The sequence below is a fragment of the Natator depressus genome, chromosome 3 (genome assembly GCF_965152275.1).
Source record: "Natator depressus isolate rNatDep1 chromosome 3, rNatDep2.hap1, whole genome shotgun sequence".
Lineage (NCBI taxonomy): Eukaryota > Metazoa > Chordata > Testudines > Cheloniidae > Natator > Natator depressus.
Window position 1 is genome coordinate 23,903,687 of NC_134236.1, and position 22,416 is coordinate 23,926,102.

At 37.1% G+C, this 22,416-nt stretch overlaps 1 protein-coding gene across 4 annotated transcripts in view; it reads left to right on the forward strand.

Moving 5' to 3' along the window:
- The window catches only part of PUM2 (pumilio RNA binding family member 2), a 103,752-nt gene that overhangs the window by 25,666 nt on the left and 55,670 nt on the right, over positions 1 to 22,416 (forward strand). For all 4 annotated transcript variants that reach the window (XM_074947538.1, XM_074947536.1, XM_074947537.1 and 1 more), the window contains 4 exons: positions 11,979 to 12,047; positions 19,767 to 19,872; positions 20,219 to 20,406; positions 21,105 to 21,277. In XM_074947538.1, coding sequence (XP_074803639.1) covers positions 11,997 to 12,047; positions 19,767 to 19,872; positions 20,219 to 20,406; positions 21,105 to 21,277 — 518 coding nt within the window. In that variant the 5' untranslated portion in view covers positions 11,979 to 11,996. The remainder of the gene's footprint in view (positions 1 to 11,978; positions 12,048 to 19,766; positions 19,873 to 20,218; positions 20,407 to 21,104; positions 21,278 to 22,416) is intronic.

Here is a 22,416-nt window from a genome sequence, read left to right on the forward strand (position 1 = left end):
CATAAAACTACTTCAAATTCATTTTTATTTATAAACTGGAAAGAAAATATTTGACCAGCTTTTCAGTTGACTGTTTCAAAACCAGAGTTTTGGTGAGGGGGGAGGGAGGGACTTCTCCTGCTTGCCCGTGGTAAGTTACATTGGTGTTAAGTAGTGAATTCTGCCCTGTTAATTTTCTTCAGAATAAGCAGCAGTCCTTCGATCATTGCTTCAAGCAGAGGTATCTGGTCAGCATCATGGTGATAAAAATGCTGTTTTTGTAATCTGTTTTCAGAGTAAAACCACACTTGGCTAAATCACTTTGGTTCTAGAGCTGTGAAAAAGGCTATCTGAAATACAAGAACTATTTGTTGTGAATTGAATCTAAACAAAAAATAATGTATTATCAGTATTAGCAAAATAAATATTTGACCTTCACTGAAAATGCGACTTGCCTTATGGCTGTGTACAAATAAATGTGGATCATTCACAGCATGCATTTAAATAAGTCTTTCTGGAGCATATATGCATTTTATCTTGGTGTAAATCAGGACCCAATTATTAAAACTCTTGAATAGAGAGAGAGATGGCTGTTTTTTAAACAGTATTAGCATGTAATTACCAAGAGAAAATCCTCATATCTTAAGAAACGTACAGTCCAACTATGTACATAACTGTCGTTGCATCAACAGTGACATTCTTCCCAATACAAAAGGTTCTAGACGATGTTTTTGTCTGATTTTTTTTTTAAATTATTTGGTAAATTAAAGCCAAAACAACTAGAGTATCAAAAAGGTGTCATGTTTTCATTTTACAAAACTCTGACATTTACCATCCCTGACCTTGTTTCACCCTTTTCTTCACTTTCCTTTGTAGATGTTTTAAATAAATGATTCCTAACAAAATAAGATGGAAAGTCGAAAAACCTGCTAGGTTATGTGGACAAAAACATATGTCTAGTCATGTTTCAATACTACTGAGACCTTTTGAAATTAAGAACGTAATGTGATTGCTCTAAAATATGGTTTTAAACCATTTGCATGGAAGAGCCATATATTATAGATAAGGCTGGTAACTGCTTTAGTGAAATTTGGCAGGAGGGTGACTTCTGTGTCAAGGGTGTACCTTTTGCGACCCTTGTGAAAATCTTCTCAAATCTGGCCAAGTTATAAGCCTTTGCAAAATTATTTTGCAGATGCTCAGTAAATTTCTTTGATTTTTAGAAGCTAAGATTCTGTCCTCACTAAGCATGCTCCCTGCAGCCAGTGGCTACAAGGGAGAAACCAAAATTTCCATCTAAATACTGCTCCAGCTGTTGTGAGAAGGTTCTGGGCACTGAAGTTGAGAGCAGGGAGCCTGTCTCCAGTACTGTCAGTGACCCCCCTCCTGCTGGCACCTAAGCACCATGGAAGAGGAAGGCATCTGTTTTGAATGCAGGGGAAGGTGGGGGGAAGAGTGAGGATGGAAAGGAGCAGATTGGGACATGATGTGTACTGAGACTGGCACTGGTTGAGCAAGGGGACTGTGACTTGGGATGGGGAGGCTGGGACTGGTTGAGCTGGGGGTAAGAAGGGAGGTTACAAAGTGACTGATAGAGGATGACAGCCTACTATTTTACTATGTGAAGTGGTGCCAGAGTGGGACAAGACACACACACTTTGCTAGGGTGTTTCACAGACTGGGACTGGCTGAGCAAGGAGAATGGGTCTGGCACAGAGAGCCAGGGGAGGGAGACAGGACAGGGACAGATTGGAGGGGATAGGTCAGAAAGGGTCAAATTTGGAGGGGGAGACAGGTAGAAGTTTGTGCTCACTAGAGCAGTGCTTCTCAAGCTATCTGATGTGGGGAACCGGCAGTTTTTTTTCCAGTGTGCATGCAGACCGGCAGCTGATGGCTCGCGGACCACCACTTTGAGTAGCACTGCGCTAGAGCACACTCCTAGAGCCTGGAATGGAACCCAAGATTCCTGAGCCCTGGTCTATACTACAAATTTACATCTGTATAACTGTGTGCTCAGCATAAAATTGTCATCCTCTGTCTACTATTTAGCTCTGTTATTTTGTAAGCTCAAATGTCAGAGGTCTGTGTGGTGGATCTGAAGGTTCCCACTCTGCTGATGATCCATATAGGTGTCAGTATAATGCCACATGATGGAATTCCTTTTTCTTCAGTTGACTTTAAGAAACCTAGGAACTTGCACACAACTATATTAAAACAATATTATTAAGGTTGCCTGTGCAACCTGAAATCGGCACCCTTGTGTGTATGCGTTATGATTGTTTTTATTTACATGATCGCTTACTGTTTTTTTTCCACAAGACTCCTGCCTTATTCATTGCACAGGATGGATCTGCTGTGGGATGAGTCAGCATTGTATAGTGAAGGAGACTGCTGTTTGTTTGGCCCAGGGATCATTTGTTGCTGAAGTTGGAAAGTTTATAGTGCATAGATAGGGGATTACAGGAAGAGAGAAGATGGCTGAGGGAGTTGAATGCTGCCCTTGACAGTTGGATTCTATGCCACGCAGTTCTTATGTGATTCTTGACAAGTCACTTAAGCCACAGTTTCTGCAAGTGGTCATTAATTGTGTGTTCCTCCTTTTCTGGATGCCTGACTTGATATGCTGGGGTCTGTTATGCAGAAGTGCTGCAAGCTGAAGTCAGTGGAAGCTGTGCTTTGAACATGTAAGTGCTCTGTAATGAATGGTAAATCTGAAAAATCATGTTTTAGTCATCTCAGATTGGGCACCCAAAAGTAGTGGGAAATGTTGACCTTAATATCTCTCTGCCTCAGTTACCCATTTGTGAAATGGGGATCTCATCACCCTGTCACCTCACAGAGCTGTTGTGAAAATAAATTGTTTGTGAAGCACTCAGATTCTGTAGGGATGAGTGCTGTAGAAAAGCCCATGAGGAAATTAATAATTGTTTCAAAGTAGGGTTTGAATAGTGTGCTGTAAATAAGATGTGGGGCCCCCAATGAGCAATGAGAAGAAAAAATATTGAATAGCTTGTTATTATGTGAGCACAGTTCCAATCTGTACCCTGAATGAGGCAGGGGTCCTGGGGAAAAAATAGCATGTGATGATGTAATATAAAACTGTATCATAATGCATACACATGAGGGCTGAATTAAGATTAATTCTGGTATTTCCTGACTTGAGTGCTTGACTTTGCAACCTTAATGATGTTCTTTTAGCATTGGTTTGGGGGTTTTTGGTTTAATATTTATTATGTGATTTGCAGCGTGTGTGTTTGAGATCGCAAGTGTATATCGTGAAGTCTGTTTTTGAGTTTATAAATGGATTGTCTGAGTTCTGTCTCTGCAGGTGACTCAGTCTCATCCACTCAGATTAAAGAGGCAATCCAAGATATTTCATAAGAACTCCTTTTGTGCCATGATCTGACTGTGACTGATGTAAATCCATTAATTGTGTGTGTTGCTCAACTGGAAAGAAACAGAATGATTACATCTGTTTTTTGTTTTTGTAGTTTGCCAGTTGTAACCTGTGTTCTTCTGAATAAGTAAAACAGAAAAGGAAAGGGCACGTCCTGTAACTTTGTGAACTGTTCAACATATGCAGTTAGAATGCTTGTCTTTCTCGTGTTGCGCAAATTATTTTGGGGAAATAACCTAACTACTGGAAATCTCAGTATTTAATTATGTAAATTAAAATTTTGTTAGTATTATATGGTTTTGCTGACTTGTAGAATAGATATGAAATTGCAGAGGGGTTGATCTTAAAAGATTCCCTGTATCATTTTTAATATAATGTAAATATCTCTAACTTATTACTAGATGCTTTACATTAATGCACTTTTCTTCACAGCCAAAAATGTCCAAATTATTGCCATGTTTAATCTGCAGTATTACTATGGATAGTTAGGAAAACCCTAGTTCAGAAAGCATTTAAGATTGAGGGGTTACCATAAAATAATAAGAGAACCATATTTGGTGATGTAGGTATCAACTGTACCCACCTAAAGCACTGAATACATGCAGAGAATGTTTTCTCTTGATAATGATATGCTCTAGGAGAGAGACACTGTAAACTCTAGGTTTTGCAAATAAGGTTTATGATTTTACTTTTTAAAGTTTCAAGTTTTAAGGGGAAGTGAAAGGTTTCTCTGCATTAGTGTCTGTGTGAGAGTGATTTTTTTTTAATGCTTCCAGCTCAAAACAGCCATAATAATTCCAATGATTAGTTTTGTTTGGGTATTATATAAATTACCGACACAAATTTAGTTTATATGCTTGGATAGCTAAAAATAATTCAGGTGCCTAATATGACCCCATAGGGTTGGTCTGTTGTCCTTTTAACTGTTGTATAGTTTTTGTCATTAGGAATACCATCACCTAGGTTTTTATCCTGTGACCTAAACTAGGGAAATCTTAATTAGGATAACTCTCTGCCATGCCACTTAGAGGAAAATATCTTGTAATTAAGATTTCAAAGGTAACTCAACATTTTCTACAACATTTCATTGATGGTTTTGGGCTCTATATTTGTATGTGTAGTTTTTTGTTGTGTGTCTGGTTTTTTTATTTTGATCACATGAAGACATATTAGGGAAAACTGGGAAAATAAGTGAAATTTTAAATCTTTTCACTTATAGCAAGACAACTCTAGCTGTGTTCAAAGTAAAATCAAATTTTAAGTGAATAGGGGAAGACCGATTCAAAGCCCACCCCCCCAAATTAAAAAAGCTGCTAGTGTTCCTACTGAAGTTCTGTTTTTGATGGAGGGATAACTGAATTTGTAGCACATTATTAATACAAACTGGCATTTATGAAAAGAAATTATACTCCTTGGTCTACATACATGACTTCAGGTGGGGAACGATGCCTTTGGGATTTAGTATTAGGCTTTGTAATCCAATACTTCTGACTTTTAAACACAGAGTAGTCATTTTCTACTATAAATCTCAATTCCAGTCATTAGCATACTATACTGGAAATTTAGACAGGACTCATTGAAAGCCATCATCTTGTGATTGTGTTTAGTGATGCAAGTGTCACTCACATGTAACATATAACCCTGAGAGATTTGTGTAGACAGTCATTTGCCTTATTTACAGAGATGTGATCGTGAAAATATAGGTGAAGTTGATTTTCCATATCACAAAGTGACTTTTTTAAACTGCCTTGTAATAATATTTAAAAATGTTCCTTTTCTTTGGTCATTACTCTTTGTTAGCTACATATCAAAGCTGTGAAATCGGGTTTTTGTATATACTCTAGTCAAATATGGAGTTTTTTTTCTCCTCTAAGGCAGTTTGATTTTAGATAATCTACTGAAAGACAACCATGATGGAAGGCAGTGTGATATGAGTACAAATATTGTAGCAAGTAGGTTTCTATCTATACAAACGGTAACAGGGATATCCATAGTAGATCAGACTGGTGATCCAGTGAGCCTAGTTTTCTGTCCCAACAGTGGCCAGTAACCTATTTAGAAGAAAGTTCAAGAAAATCTGTAACAGGTATTTGTGGGTTAACCTGTCCCAACAGGAAGTTTCCTGTTATCCCTTGGTAATTAGGTTGGAGTATGCCCTGAAGTGAGAGGGCTTATGTATCTTCCAAAATTCATTTGTTTTAATAATTGCCATTGTGACCCAAGATAATCTTGTTAACCACCTAAATGTCTGTTCCTTTTCAAATCCATGTATAAGTACCATGAGCTAATTGTGAATTTGGGGGGAAAATATTATTTCATACCTGTTTTGGATTTGCCACCTTTTACTTTCATCAGGTATTCCCTTATTCTTGTAATTGTGAAAGGAAATTTACATTCTACTTTGTCTGTACTATTCATTATTTTGTATACTCTTATGTTCTCTCTTATTCATCTCTTCTAAGGTAAACAATCCCAGTCTTTTCAGTCTCATTTCATATGGAAGTTAGTCATTCTCTTGGTCATTCTTGTTTCCCGTCACTAAACTTCTAATTTTGTTTTATCATTTCTGTGATATACTTTCCAGTGGTGGTATCACAACTGAACATATATTCCTTATGAGGATGTATCATTGATTTATATAATGGCAGAATTTCTGTAGTATTCCCAGTCCCGCTGTGTATCCACCCTGACATTTTGCTTCCTGCTCTTTGAACAGAGGTCTCCATTGAACTGCTCACAGTGATGGGCAGGTCTAATTTCTGAGTTGATGCAATTGATTTAGAACTCAGTAAGGTTTCTGAGTATATCAGAAATTCCCTTCAGTGTGCATTGCTTTGAATTTATCAGCAATGAATTTCATCTGCCATCATATTGCTCAGTCTCCTGGCTTGGTTTGTCTCTTGGCTGTCAGTCTTCTCTGGTCTTGACTTAAATAACTTTGTCATCTGTAAACTTCGCCACCTCACTGCTCATCTCTTTTTCCAGATTATGAATAAATATATTTGACACCGGTTCTTGCATGGAACCTTGTGGCACCCCACACTTAGTAAAAATTAACTGTCCATCCTGCATTTTGTGTCTTTTAGCCAGTTTTTGATAAACGACAGTACTGCTTAGTTTCTTCAGTTGCCTCTTATGAGGGACTTAGACAAAGGCCTCATGAAAATATAAATAAATTGTCTGTTCTCCTTTATCCATTGTTTTATTAACACATTCAAAACATTCTAATTAGGGAGGTATGAGTTTCCTTTGCAGAAGCCATTCTGGTTGAACCCTATCATCTCATGGTCTCGTAGTTGTTCTGAAATATTTTAATACTTCCATACTGGGTAAATGGAATAAAGTTACTGGTCTGTATTTCTCTGAGTCACTCTTAGTGCCTTTTTTAATGCAAGTACACATTTGCTATTGTCCAATCCTTGGATATGGCATAGAATATGCCTACGTGTTGTGGATAAGGCATCAAGAAAGGGGGAGGTTTAAAGATGGAGTGAGGTAAAGTAGGACCAATGAAGTTGGTCGCTAAGGGTACATCTACACTGCGATTTAAAAAAAAAAAAAAACCCAACCTTTTATACCAAGTCTCAGAGCTAACATCAGCTGACTTAGGTTTGCGGGGCTCGAGCTGCAGGGCTGTACAATTCCAGTGTAAACGTTTGGGGTCGCCAAGCTCGAATGTCTACCATGAAATTTTATAGCCCCACAAGCCTGAGTCAGCTGACCCGGGCCAGTCACGGCCATGCCACAGGCGTTTTATTGCAGTGTAGACGTACAATAAGGGTGGATGGGGTAAGGGAGAGGTTGAAAGTGAAAAGTAAAAAGGCAGGTGTAATGGAGACTGATTGTATTTTTTGTGTGGTGAACTGAATTAATTATTCTAAAAATTGCTTACCAAGTTCATGACCAAACACCTCTTGAAACTGTTAATACTTAAAAATTGGAGCTGGAACTCCTAACACAGTATGTAAGTGAGTGGACGTATAGTTTGTTGATTCCATGTGCATCTACATGATAGGTGTTTAAGATACGGTGTGTTTGTGTGTCTGATGTCTTTTTGGTTTTTTTGTTTGTTTTGTTTGTTTTTCTATTTCAGTGGGTGGGATGAAATATTGGTAACCTCAGATAATGCTGTAGGGTGACAATAAGAGTTATCTTTTTGTGACAATTTAAGATCAGTTAGGTAAAGACTTAATCATATCTATTCCTCGATCAAAGATGTTACAACAGGCCAAACGGCAAAGCTCTAACCTAATGCCTTTTAATGAACTTTCTAAGGTAGGAACCTATCTTCAGTGAGTAAATAGTCAGGACTTAGATAAAAAGCCTTTACGTTCACCTTTATCAGTACCAGAATTCAAAGATACTTTCTTGCATTGGTTATTAACACAGTGACATTAACACAGTACAGGTGAGCAGTCTTGAGACACTTGATATAAGGTAGCAGAGGGGGAAAAAACATACTTTGGAAGAGTTTTGACAAAGTCAAGGAAGACATTACAACACTTTTTTTTAATTTACGCATGAATATATTTTAAAACTAAAGTGGATATATTCTGTTTTGTTTGCTTATTTTATCCTACATGGATTTATTTTATTGTCAAAAATTTATACATACCTTTCGGGGAATGTGCCGTGTCTGGGGAATGTGTCATAGGTAGATAGTCTCAACTTTTGTGTATATTTTGTTTTTATTGGAGTATTTACCAGATTCTGACATCTAGAATGAGTTATCTATATTAAATATTGGGACTAGTGCTAGCACCTAATGCCAAAGCATTTGGATGGTGGAAGAGAATACTCAACAAAATAATTTTAGGGGGAAAGATAAACGAAAGGCAAATATGTTCAACCAGAAACAGGGCCTTTCCAGCTACAGAAAAGATTTACTATTTCCAGAAGTGCTAGTTGAGTTGTCAGGGTGGCCTGCACAAAGGTGAGAAAATGCAAAGCAAAGCACCTTGCTTTGAAAATGTTGCTTTTTTTTTTTTTCCTTTTGTGTGTGGGAGTTTGTCTACTTAGACTTCTAAAATGAACTACAGCTCATTTTTTACATTTCAGACAGCTGGATCTTTTGATTTTCCAAATTATTGATGTCTAAACTAATTAGCTAAATATGATGTTAATTAATGAGGATTTGCTGTAGAGTTAACAGCACAAGTTTGTTTAACGCTATTCCCTGTGCTATAATAAATGTTCGTGCAAAACAATGGCTGTCTACGCTATGAGCTATTGGTGTGATTCCCCTGCTCGTGTACAGGCACTTGTGCTAGCCTTCATCCAGCTAGTGCAAGTATAAATACTGCAGTGTTGCCACGATAGCCTGGGTAGCAGCAGCAGAGGCACAGCCGAGCCATGCCGAGTATAAAGCTGCCTAACCCTGTGGGTATGTACTCCACGCAGCTCCGTGGTCTTTGCTGCCACTACACTTGCTACTGGGGCAACACTTCTTCTAATTATATTCACGCCGGCTCGACAAGAGCTAGTGGGAGTGCGTACGCACGCAAGCAGGGGAATCACATTCCTGACTCTTATTGTACATTTAGCCTAAGTAGTAACTGAAAATTGACACAATAGTTTTGAACTCAACTGAAAACTTTGAAAAGTGCTTGGGGAAATAAGTTAGTCAAAGGCAAAATATTTAAGAGAAGGCACCCGTTTCTCAGTAGTTCATAAATTATTACAAATGATGGGGAAATATATATCTGGAACTAAGTATTTGACAGTGTTTTTAAATTGTAAAGAAATAAAAAAAAACTCTGTACTGAAAGATCTTTTAATTAGGTTGCACCAAAGGAATAAGACATTTTAAATTAATTAGCTAAACATTACTTCTGAATCAGAGGAACCAGGCAGGGACTGTCTTTTTGTTCTGTGTTTGTACAGTGTCCGTTAGAGTAGAGTCCTGGTCTGTGACTAGGGCCTCTAGGTACTATGGTAATACAAGTAATAGGCAATGCTAGTCAGAACTGCTTGGCTGCTTATATGATTCCAGCCAACATATTTTCCCTTTGGTTCTGTAGATTTCCTTAATGAATTCTGGAATTCAGTGAAGAAGTAGGAAAATTTTGGTGGGCAAGACACAAGGAAATCCAGTATCCTAGAGATTAGAGAATGCAGACCTTTTAAAACATCAGTGTTACCTGCAATGCTGTGGCAGTATTTTGTGTACTACTATTTCTGATGAAGGCATGTCTCCTGAAGGAGACACAAATGAAGGCTACACTCTTCTGGTAATAGTACAGTCTTGTAATAGTATTACTAATAGTGACAGTAATCATCTTTCAAATTTCATGCTTATGAGAATGGAACATGAGCAAAATGAAGTTCAGGGCAATGTATAGGATTGATCTACAGCCATAGAGACCTCCAGTTCCTCAGATTTGTTTGTTTAAAACATGTAAGAACTAAATACATACGTTACTATGTTGTTACTCTTTTGCTCTTTTTGTAGGGCTCTGGAGGACTGTGTGACTGTAATTTTGAGGTATTTTTATGTTGAAAACTGGGTAGGTGTGGCAATGTACACTTAATCTCTTGCAGCAAAATAAAAAATACAAAAAAAATTTAATGACTTATAAATGTGGCTAATTGTTAGACAGTGACTTAAACAGCATTTGTGTTGAATGAATGTAGATTAACGAGTCTGCTATAGATTGTTTGAAAAGTGCTAATTGAACAAAACCATGTTCTTGAGGATGAAATTATGTATATATCAAGTTTTTTTTTCTTTCAATAGTAAGTTGCAAAGTAATAGTGAAGTGGTTCACAGTATTATATATAAAAGTCTTCCATTGTTTTGTTATGAACATCTCTGCAGGTAAATTCAGTCATTAGAAATTTAGAATATCCAAATTCAGAAGTGTTCCAAAACTGAAATTGTGTAGTTTCATTCTTTCCCCAAAAATCTCATTTTCCACACACAAGGATTTTTCATCGCGTCCCTGAGCTTTTCAAATAAAAGTTTATCTTTATTTAAATAGGTTACTAATCTGCTGTTGATTTTGCTCAAGCCTAAAATTTGTTCTTAGACATTTTTATAGGAGCATAATGTTGTCTTGTCTGTCTTCAGTTTCATTGATACAATCACAAAAAATCAACCTAATTGACTTAAATGCCCAGTTTTCTAGTATGGGGAAAAGAAAGTTTGTATTTAGGTTGCTCTTTCAATAATTCAGCTCAAAACTAAGTATTCTGCTAGTGCTGGTTGAATACATTGAGTGTTCACTGGGGATGGAACTGAATTAAAATAACCAAAATCATATTCTTCATGAAGAAGTGTTCTTTTATAACTTTGTTAAGCATTTGCTTCAGAAAGATTAACTATGTACTCATATGCTGACTTCAGAGGTTTAATAGTTTGTAGTTTAATATGTTCAGTAATGACATCTTGAGAGGACTGAGTTTTAGCAGTCGAAATTGCCAAGAAATCAACACTGCTTCTAGGGTTACCAGATAGCAACTGGGGGGGGAAAGGGGTACGGGGTAATAGACACCTATATAAGAAAAAGTCCCAAAAAACAGGACTGTCCCTTTAAAAACTGGACGTCCGGTCACCCTTAACTGCTGCTTACATTCAAAATCCTAAATTTGCTACAAAGAACTTGCTGTTGGGGAATTTATAAAACTGCAAGTTTATCCAGTCTATCAACAGAAAGATAATGATCACATTTGCACATGCAATTTTGAGCATGTACAGATTTTTTTCATGTTTTCATAAACAAGTTTATGAATGACCAGAAACCCTGATATGTGAAAGAAAAGAGCATTTGTATACCTTGTTAAACATCTGTTTATACAAATGCAATGTTTGTGCAGCGTCACTTACTGTGTATGGGAAAATGCAAATGCACATGCACAGCATTCCAGGAGCAACTGATTCCTTGGGATCCAACAGAGAACAACAAAAGCAAAGAAATTTGCATCTTCATCTTCCTCCAAAATTTTAGACTTCATAATGATTCTAAATCACTTCATTGCTGTGCCCTCTCATATTTTACAAACAATCCAGTTGTAGTTTTACTTGTTCTTGTCCCCCTTCTTGTTCTAAGTTTTCCCTAGTTTTGAAAGTTCCTTTGAAGGCTATTCCTTAAAGGTGTGAGGTCAGTGTATCTGATGGGAATAGGATAGACAGTAGTGATAGCTACTCGTGTGCACTCTCATGAGCTTTTCCATACCTTTGTCTACCGTCAAGTGTACTCAGTAACTTTGTGTGCAACAAATCATTTATTTTCCAAATTAATATGTATACACCAATTATTAATTTCATTTATGCTTGTGTGTGGTTGCAGATGGAAAATTACTCATTGTTTTCGTGGTAGTTGATGTGTACTGTAATATGCTACATTTATAGTTTTTAAAATATTTGTCCTTAACACAATAATGCAAAACAAATTTTAACATGAAGCATTAAAGAACTGGTTGCAGTCTTTAAGTAGACTCATTTACCAAATCTGAGATTATAGACTGAGTAGCAAATTTTAAAACTTTAGAAACTATTTTTAAAAATCCAGTCAAATCATATTGGGGAATATATAATCGTACTTAAGACATATAATTCACTATCTAATAGATTGCTAATTGTCATTAATATTTTTTTCTTCAGGTTCGATCTGTGGATGAGATGAATCATGAGTTTCAAGCTCTTGCACTAGAATCTCGGGGAATGGGAGAGGTAAATATTTGTAGGTGATTAGAAAATCCTGTTGGAGGATTGGAAATTCTAATAATTTTGCTTGTTTCAATTCTTAGCTTGGTTAGTGAAGTTTTTTTGATCTGAGACAAACCAATTTTTCAGGCATCCAAAGACAACTTAGACACCACCTTAAATATTGTAAATATTAACTCCAGTATCTAAGAACTATGATAAATGGAGCTATCATGTTAACATATTGGGCTTATCAACTGTTAAGCTTGGGGAAGAAGAGCTGGCAATGTAAAGATTGTGGAAAATTCTCTGTTGTTGCTGCTTTCTAAGAAGTTATTTCCACTGACCTAAGCCCTGGGGTGTTGGGGCTTTTGCAGGATTCCTGGACCCAAAGAAAAATAACAATTATAAACTGGCTGAAATTAGGGCAATTTATTACACCCTTAGTGGCATGGCTTCTTCGATGGACAGCCTTAGTGCTGATGGACTGGCGCATGTGCCATGTAAGGAGGAACAAAAGTTTCCTTCCAGAATGAGCAGTGCAATTTTAAAGAATTTGAAATACTCTGCTGGTTAAAAACAGCCCTTTCCTTCGCTCAAACTATAGTAACACCCACAGAGTGAGAGACTTTAAAAAGACTATTATCAAGTCTCTTAGGAAATTTAGAGAAATGCATACTGAAAGCTAGACTTCTCTACTTGCTGAGGATCTGACAGTTCTGCAGCTAACAGAGTCCATGTACATCACATTAATGAAGGACTACCTTGTCTCTTTGCTGACATAGTGGAGGTGAAATCTGAAAAAAAGATGTTGATATAGAGGGTAGCTTTAGGAGGTTATAGGAATCAGGTGTAAAGATCAAATCAAAAGTGATTGGCTCATTTAGACAATCCAGTGATAAATATGAGTTATTCAAATGGTATACAGGCCACTTGATATTCCTTATTTTTTGTCCACTGTATCAAACATATCATTAGGCTTACTATTCTCAATCTCAATAAAGATTTATCCCATCTTAAAAAGGTTGAATTTATTTTGAATCGTTTTCAAGTTTTTCTAGTTAAGTCTCCAAAAGTGACTGCAGCTTCAAATTCTGATGATATAGAGGCAACTGTGAGATATTTTGCCAGTATGCACCATGTATACTGTGATGTTTGTTTTGCCAGATCACTTGAAGGCAATGCAAAGAAGTATGGTTTGGCTGTTTCCCATTTGGAATATATTGAGAAAACTGAGTCAAGGCAGATGTTACCTGGGCCAGGAGGCATTCTTAAGGAGATCAAGATAAACAAAATTGTGGATACATTCGATTTTGTAATGACTTAATAACCAGTGCTATATGTAAACTGAAGCAGTCATGTTTCCTACATAGAATCATAGAATAACAGAGTTGGAAGGGACCTCTGGAGGCCATCTAGTCCAACCCCCTGCCCAGAGCAGGACCAATCCCAACTAAATCATCCCAGCGAGGGCTTTGTCAAGCCTGACCTTAAAAACTTCTAAGGAAGGGGATTCCACCACCTCCCTAGGTAACGCATTCCAGTGTTTCACCACCCTCCTAGTGAAAAAGTTTTTCCTAATATCCAACCTAAATCTCCCCCACTGCAACTTGAGACCATTACTCCTTGTCCTGTCATCTGCTATCACTGAGAATAGTTTAGATCCAATCTGCAGACACAAACTATATCAACTGCAATACATGTGATTTCAGTGCTTTGATTATATGGCTAAAAAAGTACAACATGGTTGTGTACGAACTGACACATGCTAGATTACTTTACACAAGTATTGAGTGAGAAGAAAAAGAAGATAGCTCTTTGTAAACAATTGCTTTTAAAATTAAACTGAAATATCAAATCCACAACAAATGATAGTGCATCATGCATGTAAAACAAACTTTTTAATTACTTACCTATCTGTCTTTCAAAATATTAGAGAAATGCCTTTTGACAATCAAAACAAACAATATTTCAGCTTAATATGTTAGAGATAATTTTTGGGCTCTGATCTTTCCAGGAAAAGCATTATTCCTTGATGAGAAATTTGAAGTTTTAGCTGGTGAGCATTTTGTTTTTCCAAGGCTGATCTGTAGTCTCTAAGCACCTTACAAACGCTAATGAAATAATCCTCTCAACCACATGAGGTAGGGTACATTCCAGGTACTTTATCCTAACTTATATGAAATGTTCCAAAGGGGCTTCTACCATTTCTTCAGGAGACTATTCCACATTTCTTGCTTTCAGGAAGTTTGCTATGTTTTCCCTAGATTTCCCTTTTCTTAATTCTTTTACCCAAGTTACACATCATAGTACACCCTAGTTTTGTGGTGTGTTTTTGTTGGTTATTCCCTGAACTCCAATTTGTTTTCTTGGCACCAGACTGAACACAGTATTCCAGGTGTGGTCTCATCAGAGCTATATCAAGAGCACATTCTCTTTTATTATGTGATTCTTCTGAATGTGGGAACTAAAAAATGGTGTCAGTTTTTTATGCCAGTTGTCACTGAACACCTTGGTATAATTTGTTTACTGTTTAACCAATGAACACATCGGGAAAAGTCAAGACACTAAGGGCTTGTCTACACTTGAAACACTACAGCTGCAGCATTGCTGTAGCACTTCAGTGTAAATGCAACCTATATTGCTGGGAAGGGTTCAGGTAATCCACCTCCCTGAGAAGCAGTAGCTAGTTGGACAGAAGAATTCTTCCGTCAACCTAGCGCCGTGTACACTACGAGTTAGGTTGGCTTAACTACACTGCTCCGATGTTGATTTTTCACACTCCTGAGCAACATAGGTGGGTCAACCAAACTTTTTAGTGTAGACCAGGCCTAACTCTTTTTTGCACTTTTTGTAAAGTGTAGTGTTGTAATGCTCCTAGAACATGTGAATAGGTATACTTTTTAAAAAAATGTCCAGATAGTTTTTTCTTCCCAGTGAAGACATTGTTCCTGTTATGTTCTCTTGTTCTCACATATGCGTTTTTCTGAATTGAATTTCATTTCCTGATCGTATTCCTAATCCCCGTAGGTCAATTTATTTTTCTGTCTCTGCAGGGATTCAGCACTTCCCACTTCTACACTTAGCTCCAGAGCGATTGATCCAGCGGGGGGGGGGGGTAGATTTAATTGGTGGGCTGTTAATTCTATCACTTGGAGTCTTTTAATGACATTTAAATGTCTTTCTGAAATATATGCTTGTGTTCAACCACAAGTTATTTGGTTAGGTGCAGGAATCACTAAGTGAAAGGCCTATTTTGCCTTTGCTTCTCTGTTATGCTGCAGAATGAATGACATGTCTGTCATAGAGGTGCATACTGCTCTTTCAGGTACCACATAAGAAGTAACAGATGGCAGTTTGTTTGGGCTGTTCATGCCCTTAGCTAATCAATAGCTAAATAACCACCTTTTTATTAAGATGAACAACATGATGTATGCTTAGCTATCAGCAATCAGGAAGAACCAGGTCAGTCCCCCCTCCTTAGGGAAGATTAAACCCTCATAACTTGGGCAGGGAAAAATCTTACCTATGTACTTCCTTTCGCTGCAGGCAAACTCAATAGTGTTGTTAAATTGTCACAACATAAATCCACCAAAATGTAGCGTCTACCTGTTGGCATTGTCCCAGACAAATTATATCTTAAATACAATTATATATTCCCCGATATGATTTGACTGGATTTTTAAAAATAGTTTCTAAAGTTCAGTTTCTAAAACTTGTTGGCATTGTCCCAGACAAATTTAGGCAACCAAAGGTAGATCTGTTTGCATCCTAAAATCAGTTGTAAAACACCTTGTCACAAGGAGCAGCAGCCATGGACCTGCTATCCTAACCATTCCTGAAATACCTCTTTAATGCCTTTCCTGCATCCTCTCTTGTGGGTAGGACTCTGCAAAAGATAAAGGTTAGTCCTCTTTTGGTTCTTGAGCAAAGTAAGCTGTCATGGGGTAAGAGGGAAGGTCCTCTCATGGATTAGTAACTGGTTAAAAGATAGGAAACAAAGGGTAGGAATAAATGATCAGTTTTCAGAATGTAGAGAGGTAAATAATGGTGTTCCCCAGGCATAAATAATGGTCCCAGTACTGCTCAACATATTCATAAACAATCTGGAAAAAGGGATAAACAGTGAGGTGGCAAAGTTTTGTATCGTATGCAAATTACTCAAGATAGTTAAGTCCAAAGCTGACTGCAAAGAGTTACAAAGGGATCTCACAAAACTGGGTGACTGGGCAACAAAATGGCAGATGAAATTCAATGTTGATAAATACAAAGGAATGCACATTGAAAAACATAATCTCAACTATACATAAAAACCGATGAGGTCTAAATTAGCTGTTACCACTCAAGAAAGAGATCTTGGAGTCATTGTGAATAGTTCTCATTAGGAAAGGGATAGATAACAAGACAGAAAATATCATATTGCCTCTATATAAATCCATGGTATGCCCACATCTTGAATACTACCTACAGATCTGGTTGCCTCATCTCAAAAAAGATATATTGGAATTGGGAAAGGTACAGAAAAGGGTAACACAAATGATTAGGGGGTATGGAAGAGCTATGAGCCTATGAGGAGAGATTAATAAAACTAGGACTTTTCGTCTCGGAAAACAGATGACTACAGGGTATATGATAGAGGTCTACAAAATCATGACTGGTGTGGAGAAAATAAATAAGGAAGTGCTCTTTACTCCTTCTCATAACACAAGAATTAGGGGTCACCAAATGAAATTAATAGGCAGCAGATTTAAAATAACAAAAGGAAGTACTTCTTCACACAATGCCCAGTCAACCTGTGAAATCTTGGCCTTCACATCTTCCGGCAAAGATTAGACAGGGTTCAAAAAAGAACTAGATAAGTTCATGGAGAATAGGTCCATCAATAGCTATTAGCCAGGATGGGCAGGGATGCAAAATCATGCTCTGAAGTGTCCCTAGCTTCTGTTTGCCAGAAGCTGGGAATGGGTGACATGGTATGGATCACTTGATGATTACCTGCTCTGTTCATTCCCTCTGAAGAACCTGGCATTGGCCATTGTCGGAAGACAGGATACTGGACTAGATGGGCCATTGGTCAGACCCAGTATGGCTGTTCTTATGTTCTGGCTGCTCTTCTCGATGAGACACTCTACCAATAGACACTACTCCTGTGTTTTGCAGAAATCCTACATGCTGTTTCAGGGATAAATAAATGTTGTTCCAATCTTTCCTCGCTTGGACTTTCTGCCATACTTGTCTGATCTTCAGCTGGATAATGAAAGTTATATAGAAATAACCTCATTTGAGAGGACACAAAATAAACATGCTAGAAGTGCATGACAATTTGATGACCTGACCAGATTCTGATTTAATCTGCTCCATTCTTCCCATCAGTTTTTTGCTTTTGGTAGCTGTAATCTCAGCCAGAAAAATCTCTGAACTGAATGATCGTATTCGCACTTTCTATTGGAAGTGCCACTTTTTCTATAAACAACACACACACTTTTTTTATAGTTTTCATAAAATGGCTTTATTTCATTTCTGCCCTATCCTGGGATATCCAGAAGGAAAACAGTGGTGCCTTTACAGACATAGATACAGAGTTTAAAGCTAGATGGGACCATTAGTAGGCCATTAAATTTCACTTAGTTACCCAGTATTGAGATATCCTGCATGGTCCTCGATGTACTTCTCCATCCTCTGAGATCTAAATAGTTCAGATCTTTACCAACTTATAGAAGACATAGTGTTTTGACCCACATGAAAATCTATGATGTGGGCACCTGGTGTTTACTTTTTAAAATATACAAATAGAGAAACAGACACTTAAGCATCTTCCATTGCAGCCTTTGACAGGAAGACACTGCATACCAAAATACTATCATGAACAATAGACCCTCCTGAACACAGCTAAAAGTATGTGCTCTGTTTTTCTAGTTATTTTCCTGCCTTCATTTATGACTTTTTTAAATCCCACTGTAAGAACCAGGGATTTCAATATAAAGAATGGGGAAATGGCTTTTAAATTTAATTTAACTATTCTCCAACTAATTCTACCCACCAACTTTGTTCCTGGCTAGTAGGTTTCTGAGACATTTGAAGCCTCATTAATCCTTTAGTTACTAGAGGGGAGAAGCAACTGTCTTGACTTCAGCTTTCTGACTGCTAAAGAAGTAGGCTCTCAACTACTCTTGATGTCTCATGATCTCTTCTTGTTGCCTTCCTCATGAATAGCTCCAGGGCATATCTCTGCTTCTGTTCATAGCCATTTAAATAGCTGCCTGGTTAAAATGCTGTGAATCCTGTCCATTTCTTACAGGCCCATATGTAGGGCCTTACCAAATTCATGACCACGAAATCTGGTCTTTTGTGTACTTTTGCCCTATACTATAAAAATACCCTATACTACAGGATAAAAGTATACAAAAGTACAGTGTTTCTCAAACTGGAGGTCCTGACCCAAAAAGGGGTCACAAGGCTAGTGTAGCAGGGGGTCACGGTATTGCCACCCTTACTTCTGTGCTGCTGCTGGCAGCAGTGCTGCTTTCAGAGCTAGGCATCTGGTCAGCAGCTGCTGCTGTCCAGCCCCCAGCTCTGAAGGCAGCGCAGAACTAAGGGTGGCAATACTGTGATCTTCTCTAGGTACTATCTGCAGACTAGGCGAAATAGTATTGCATCAGATTATATTTGTCATATTTTTTTCCACTTCCAGAAGGCCTAGAAACTTGTTTTAAATGGATGGTTAAATTCTGCAGAATTAGGTTGTTAATCTCCTTTCAAAAGTTTTCTTACTTTCCACTAACAAATTGATTTTTTTAAAATAAATGCTGGGTTACAATTTTTCAGTGTGCACAAAAATTACAATCCAATGAAAACTGTATTAATTGTTTGCGAGGATTTAGATGTACACCACAGTGGCAGAGTTGGTAAACCTAGTTATATTGCCACTGATGTTTACAGTTATAAAACTAGATATAAAAAGATTGGTGACTTAGGAATGTTTTTGATGAAGTTAAACGCAGTGCCCGCTTTCTGTAATCACACTAAAACTGGTTTTGTTCCAAGACAGAACAGAATATGAGATTCTAAATCTGAAATGGCTTCAGTTTTTCTACCTTAGAAGTAGTAATTTGAGCAAACCCTATTGCTGAGGGGAATGACTGAGATTTGGAACCTTTAATCTGTAGGTCACTGGGTCAAACATGGCAGGGTTTGTAGTAAGCTAGAGGTAGCTGAACTGCCATCATGCGGATAGTTACTATCTGAAGTTTGTGGACTTGGTCCATTTCCAAGTTGACACAACCATGTCATGAAAACTACCTCTGGATTTTGTATTCTTGTTAGTTGTTTAGGCTGAAAGGCCAAGATTTTGAATCATGATGGAAAATGGAGTGGCTTCTCACCTTTAGAGATGCAACCTACCAGGTGATGGTTGAAGAACATCAGGGTATTAGCATGGGAAAGCTTGCATAGTTACTGTTCATTCTCTGTGTGTTCTGTGTAACTAGTACCTGAGTCTTAGGTTGTCAGTTGGGCTCCTTTCATGAGAAATTAATTAGACACTATTTTTCACTCTTTAACTGTTTAAATGTAATTTGTTTCCTTCTGTACAGTTAACATCTATAGAATCTCTAAATATCTAGATTTTTTTGTTTCATTGATGGAGTATATCCCCCTTAGTTGTGCTGTTAATATTTTTGGCTATTTATAAGAACTATTGGTTAATTTTTGGCTATTTTAAATGAAGTAACTTCCCCTCTTAAATAGCTGTTACCTGCCAAAAAGTTTTGGGAACCTGATGATTCAGCAAAAGATGGACAAAAAGGGATATTCCTTGGTGATGAGTGGAGAGAGACTGCATGGGGAACTCCTCGTAAGTGATTGTAATATGCATTTAAAGATGATTCCTGTTAATTTATCTGAAAGTAATAGTTTTATAAAACCCTAGATATTTTAAATTGTTTTCCCTCATGTTAATTCTGAGAAATCTATACTGAACAAATGACAATGGTATGCTAGTAACACTCAAAAATGGGATACAAGATTTTTTAAAAAATAAATATATTCAGTTATAACTGTTAAAAATAAAACTGGCTTTGTATTTAATTGCCATATTCTGGTCTTGCTTAATATGTTCCCCTTTATGAAATGCTAACAACTTTGCAAGTTATACTGTAAAGTACAGATTAGTAATTTTTTATTTATTTTTTTTTAAACAGACCATTCTATGTCTCAGCCTATTATGGTACAGAGAAAGCCTGGACAGGGTTTTCATGGAAACAGTGAAGTAAATGCTGTATTGTCTCCTCGATCAGAAAGTGGTGGCCTTGGAGTGAGCATGGTAGAATATGTGTTAAGTTCCTCTCCAGCAGATAAATTGGATTCCCGGTTTAGGAAAGGAGCTTTTGTAAGTAATCTAATGCTTTAAGCTTGCATAGTTACTTACAGCAGTGCTATGAATTCTTGTACGTGGTTATGTTTTTCTATTACATTTTTCCATTTCTCTTCTATCCTTCCCTTCAGCTGAGAAATGTGTAGTTCTTACCCACCACTTTTCCTTAGTTGGAAGATCCTAACATGAAGGGGTTAGGGAGAAACATTTGGGGAGTTCTTGGCCTTGAATAAGTTTCTCAGGAAAATTATTGCATTTATTTACCAATCACCTTCAAATCCAGGCAGAAAAATAGGTACTATGCAAATCACTGGTGAGCTGTAAAAGCTCTTAATAACTATATTTAAAGCAAAATACAAAATGGCCTTTGGGCTAGAGCTTCATATTATTTGTGTTCTTAAAAACACTTCTTTAATTGTTTTTAATAGTGTATTGTGATCTAATTTGTGGTGTTACTGCTTTACCAGCACCGCTATAGTTAAGGTTGAGTTAACTTTTCCATTATAAATTCTGACAACGCCCTTTTATGTTTTAACAACTAGTAATTGCATGTGGTTGAAACTTCATAAACAAGTTACGTACCAAATGCAATTTCATTTAGAACAAAATGTCTGTATTTTTTACATGCACTATAGTGTAGAATTAGGTCATCTTACGGTGCTCCTTTTGTGTTCTGTTAAATATTCAGAATCAAACAGATTCTTTTTCCTCAGGGCACTAGAGATGCTGAAACAGATGGACCTGAGAAAGGAGATCAGAAAGGAAAGGCTTCTCCATTTGAGGAGGACAAAAACAGAGATCTTAAACAAGGAGATGATGAGGATGTTACTAAAATAAATGTCAGAGGTTTGCCAAATGGAATGGATGCCGATTGCAAAGATTTTAAGTAAGCTTTTAACTGTTTCTCAAGAAGACAAGCATATCTCTTTAGGGATACTTGGAGTTCTTGTTTGTGTGTCAAATTCAAACATTTATTCAGCTGTAGATTGATTCTTTTATCTCTCATCCTCCCCCTCCTGCTGTGCCACATGTTACTTACAGTTTCATTAGCCCATGTGTCATTTTTCATGAGAGAGAAAAGTTCATCTTAACTAAATAAACCTACTAGTTCTTCTAAAGAAATTACTACCTGCAAAAGGCAGTGTGTAACACATGTTAAAGGGGGCTTTAAGATTTTATTCTATTAATAAATCATGAACTAAATTACTTCCTGTGACTTTTTTTCTTAAACTTCGTAACTTTCACATCTGGCTCATGTGTTAAGGAGTTAGTCCTGCACAATTTTAATGTAACCTCTAATTTTGCTGTGAAGCAGTGCATCCTCCCACTGCATAACCTGTTGGAACCCCAATTCCGTTTCCCCACACAATTCATCCTCTATTTGACCAGCATGATATGATTCAGCTCCCTTCTCAGCCGGTCAGTACCATTCTGAATGCTGACGAGAGTGACATTTATTCAGGTTTTTTTGTTTTAAAAGGAGAAGGTCCAAGCTTGGGATTTGAACCTTGATCCGACTCATAACAGCCCAATCAGCTGTCACAAGCAGCCACCCTATTTTATCTAATCTTTAATTAAACCTTTGGTACCTTACAAATACCAGATTAATCACCTTGGAATCTAAATACCTATCTAATGTATCCTTGATAATTGACATGATCATTGACAAACCAGAAAACTGCTGTTCAGACTGCTGCTTATAAGTTCATTTTAATATGGATGGGAGAATGGGAGGTACAAAACTTGAGTTAAAGATTATCATCTTTAACTCTTAATATTCTTTCTTTTCTTGGTCTAAAATTGAACCTATATATTTAAATGTTTGATTTTTACTTTTATTTTTTTAAATTTAGGAAGGTAAGGAAATGCGTATTTGACCCATTTCTAGTCTTTTGGATAAATACATGATTGCCCATATTAAAAACAAAGAAAATAACTAACAAACATGTTAATTATGCCAAAAGTGAAATCCTCAACATACTGTGTATCTGAAAAGCTACAGTCACTCCTTTGGAATGCGTGCTA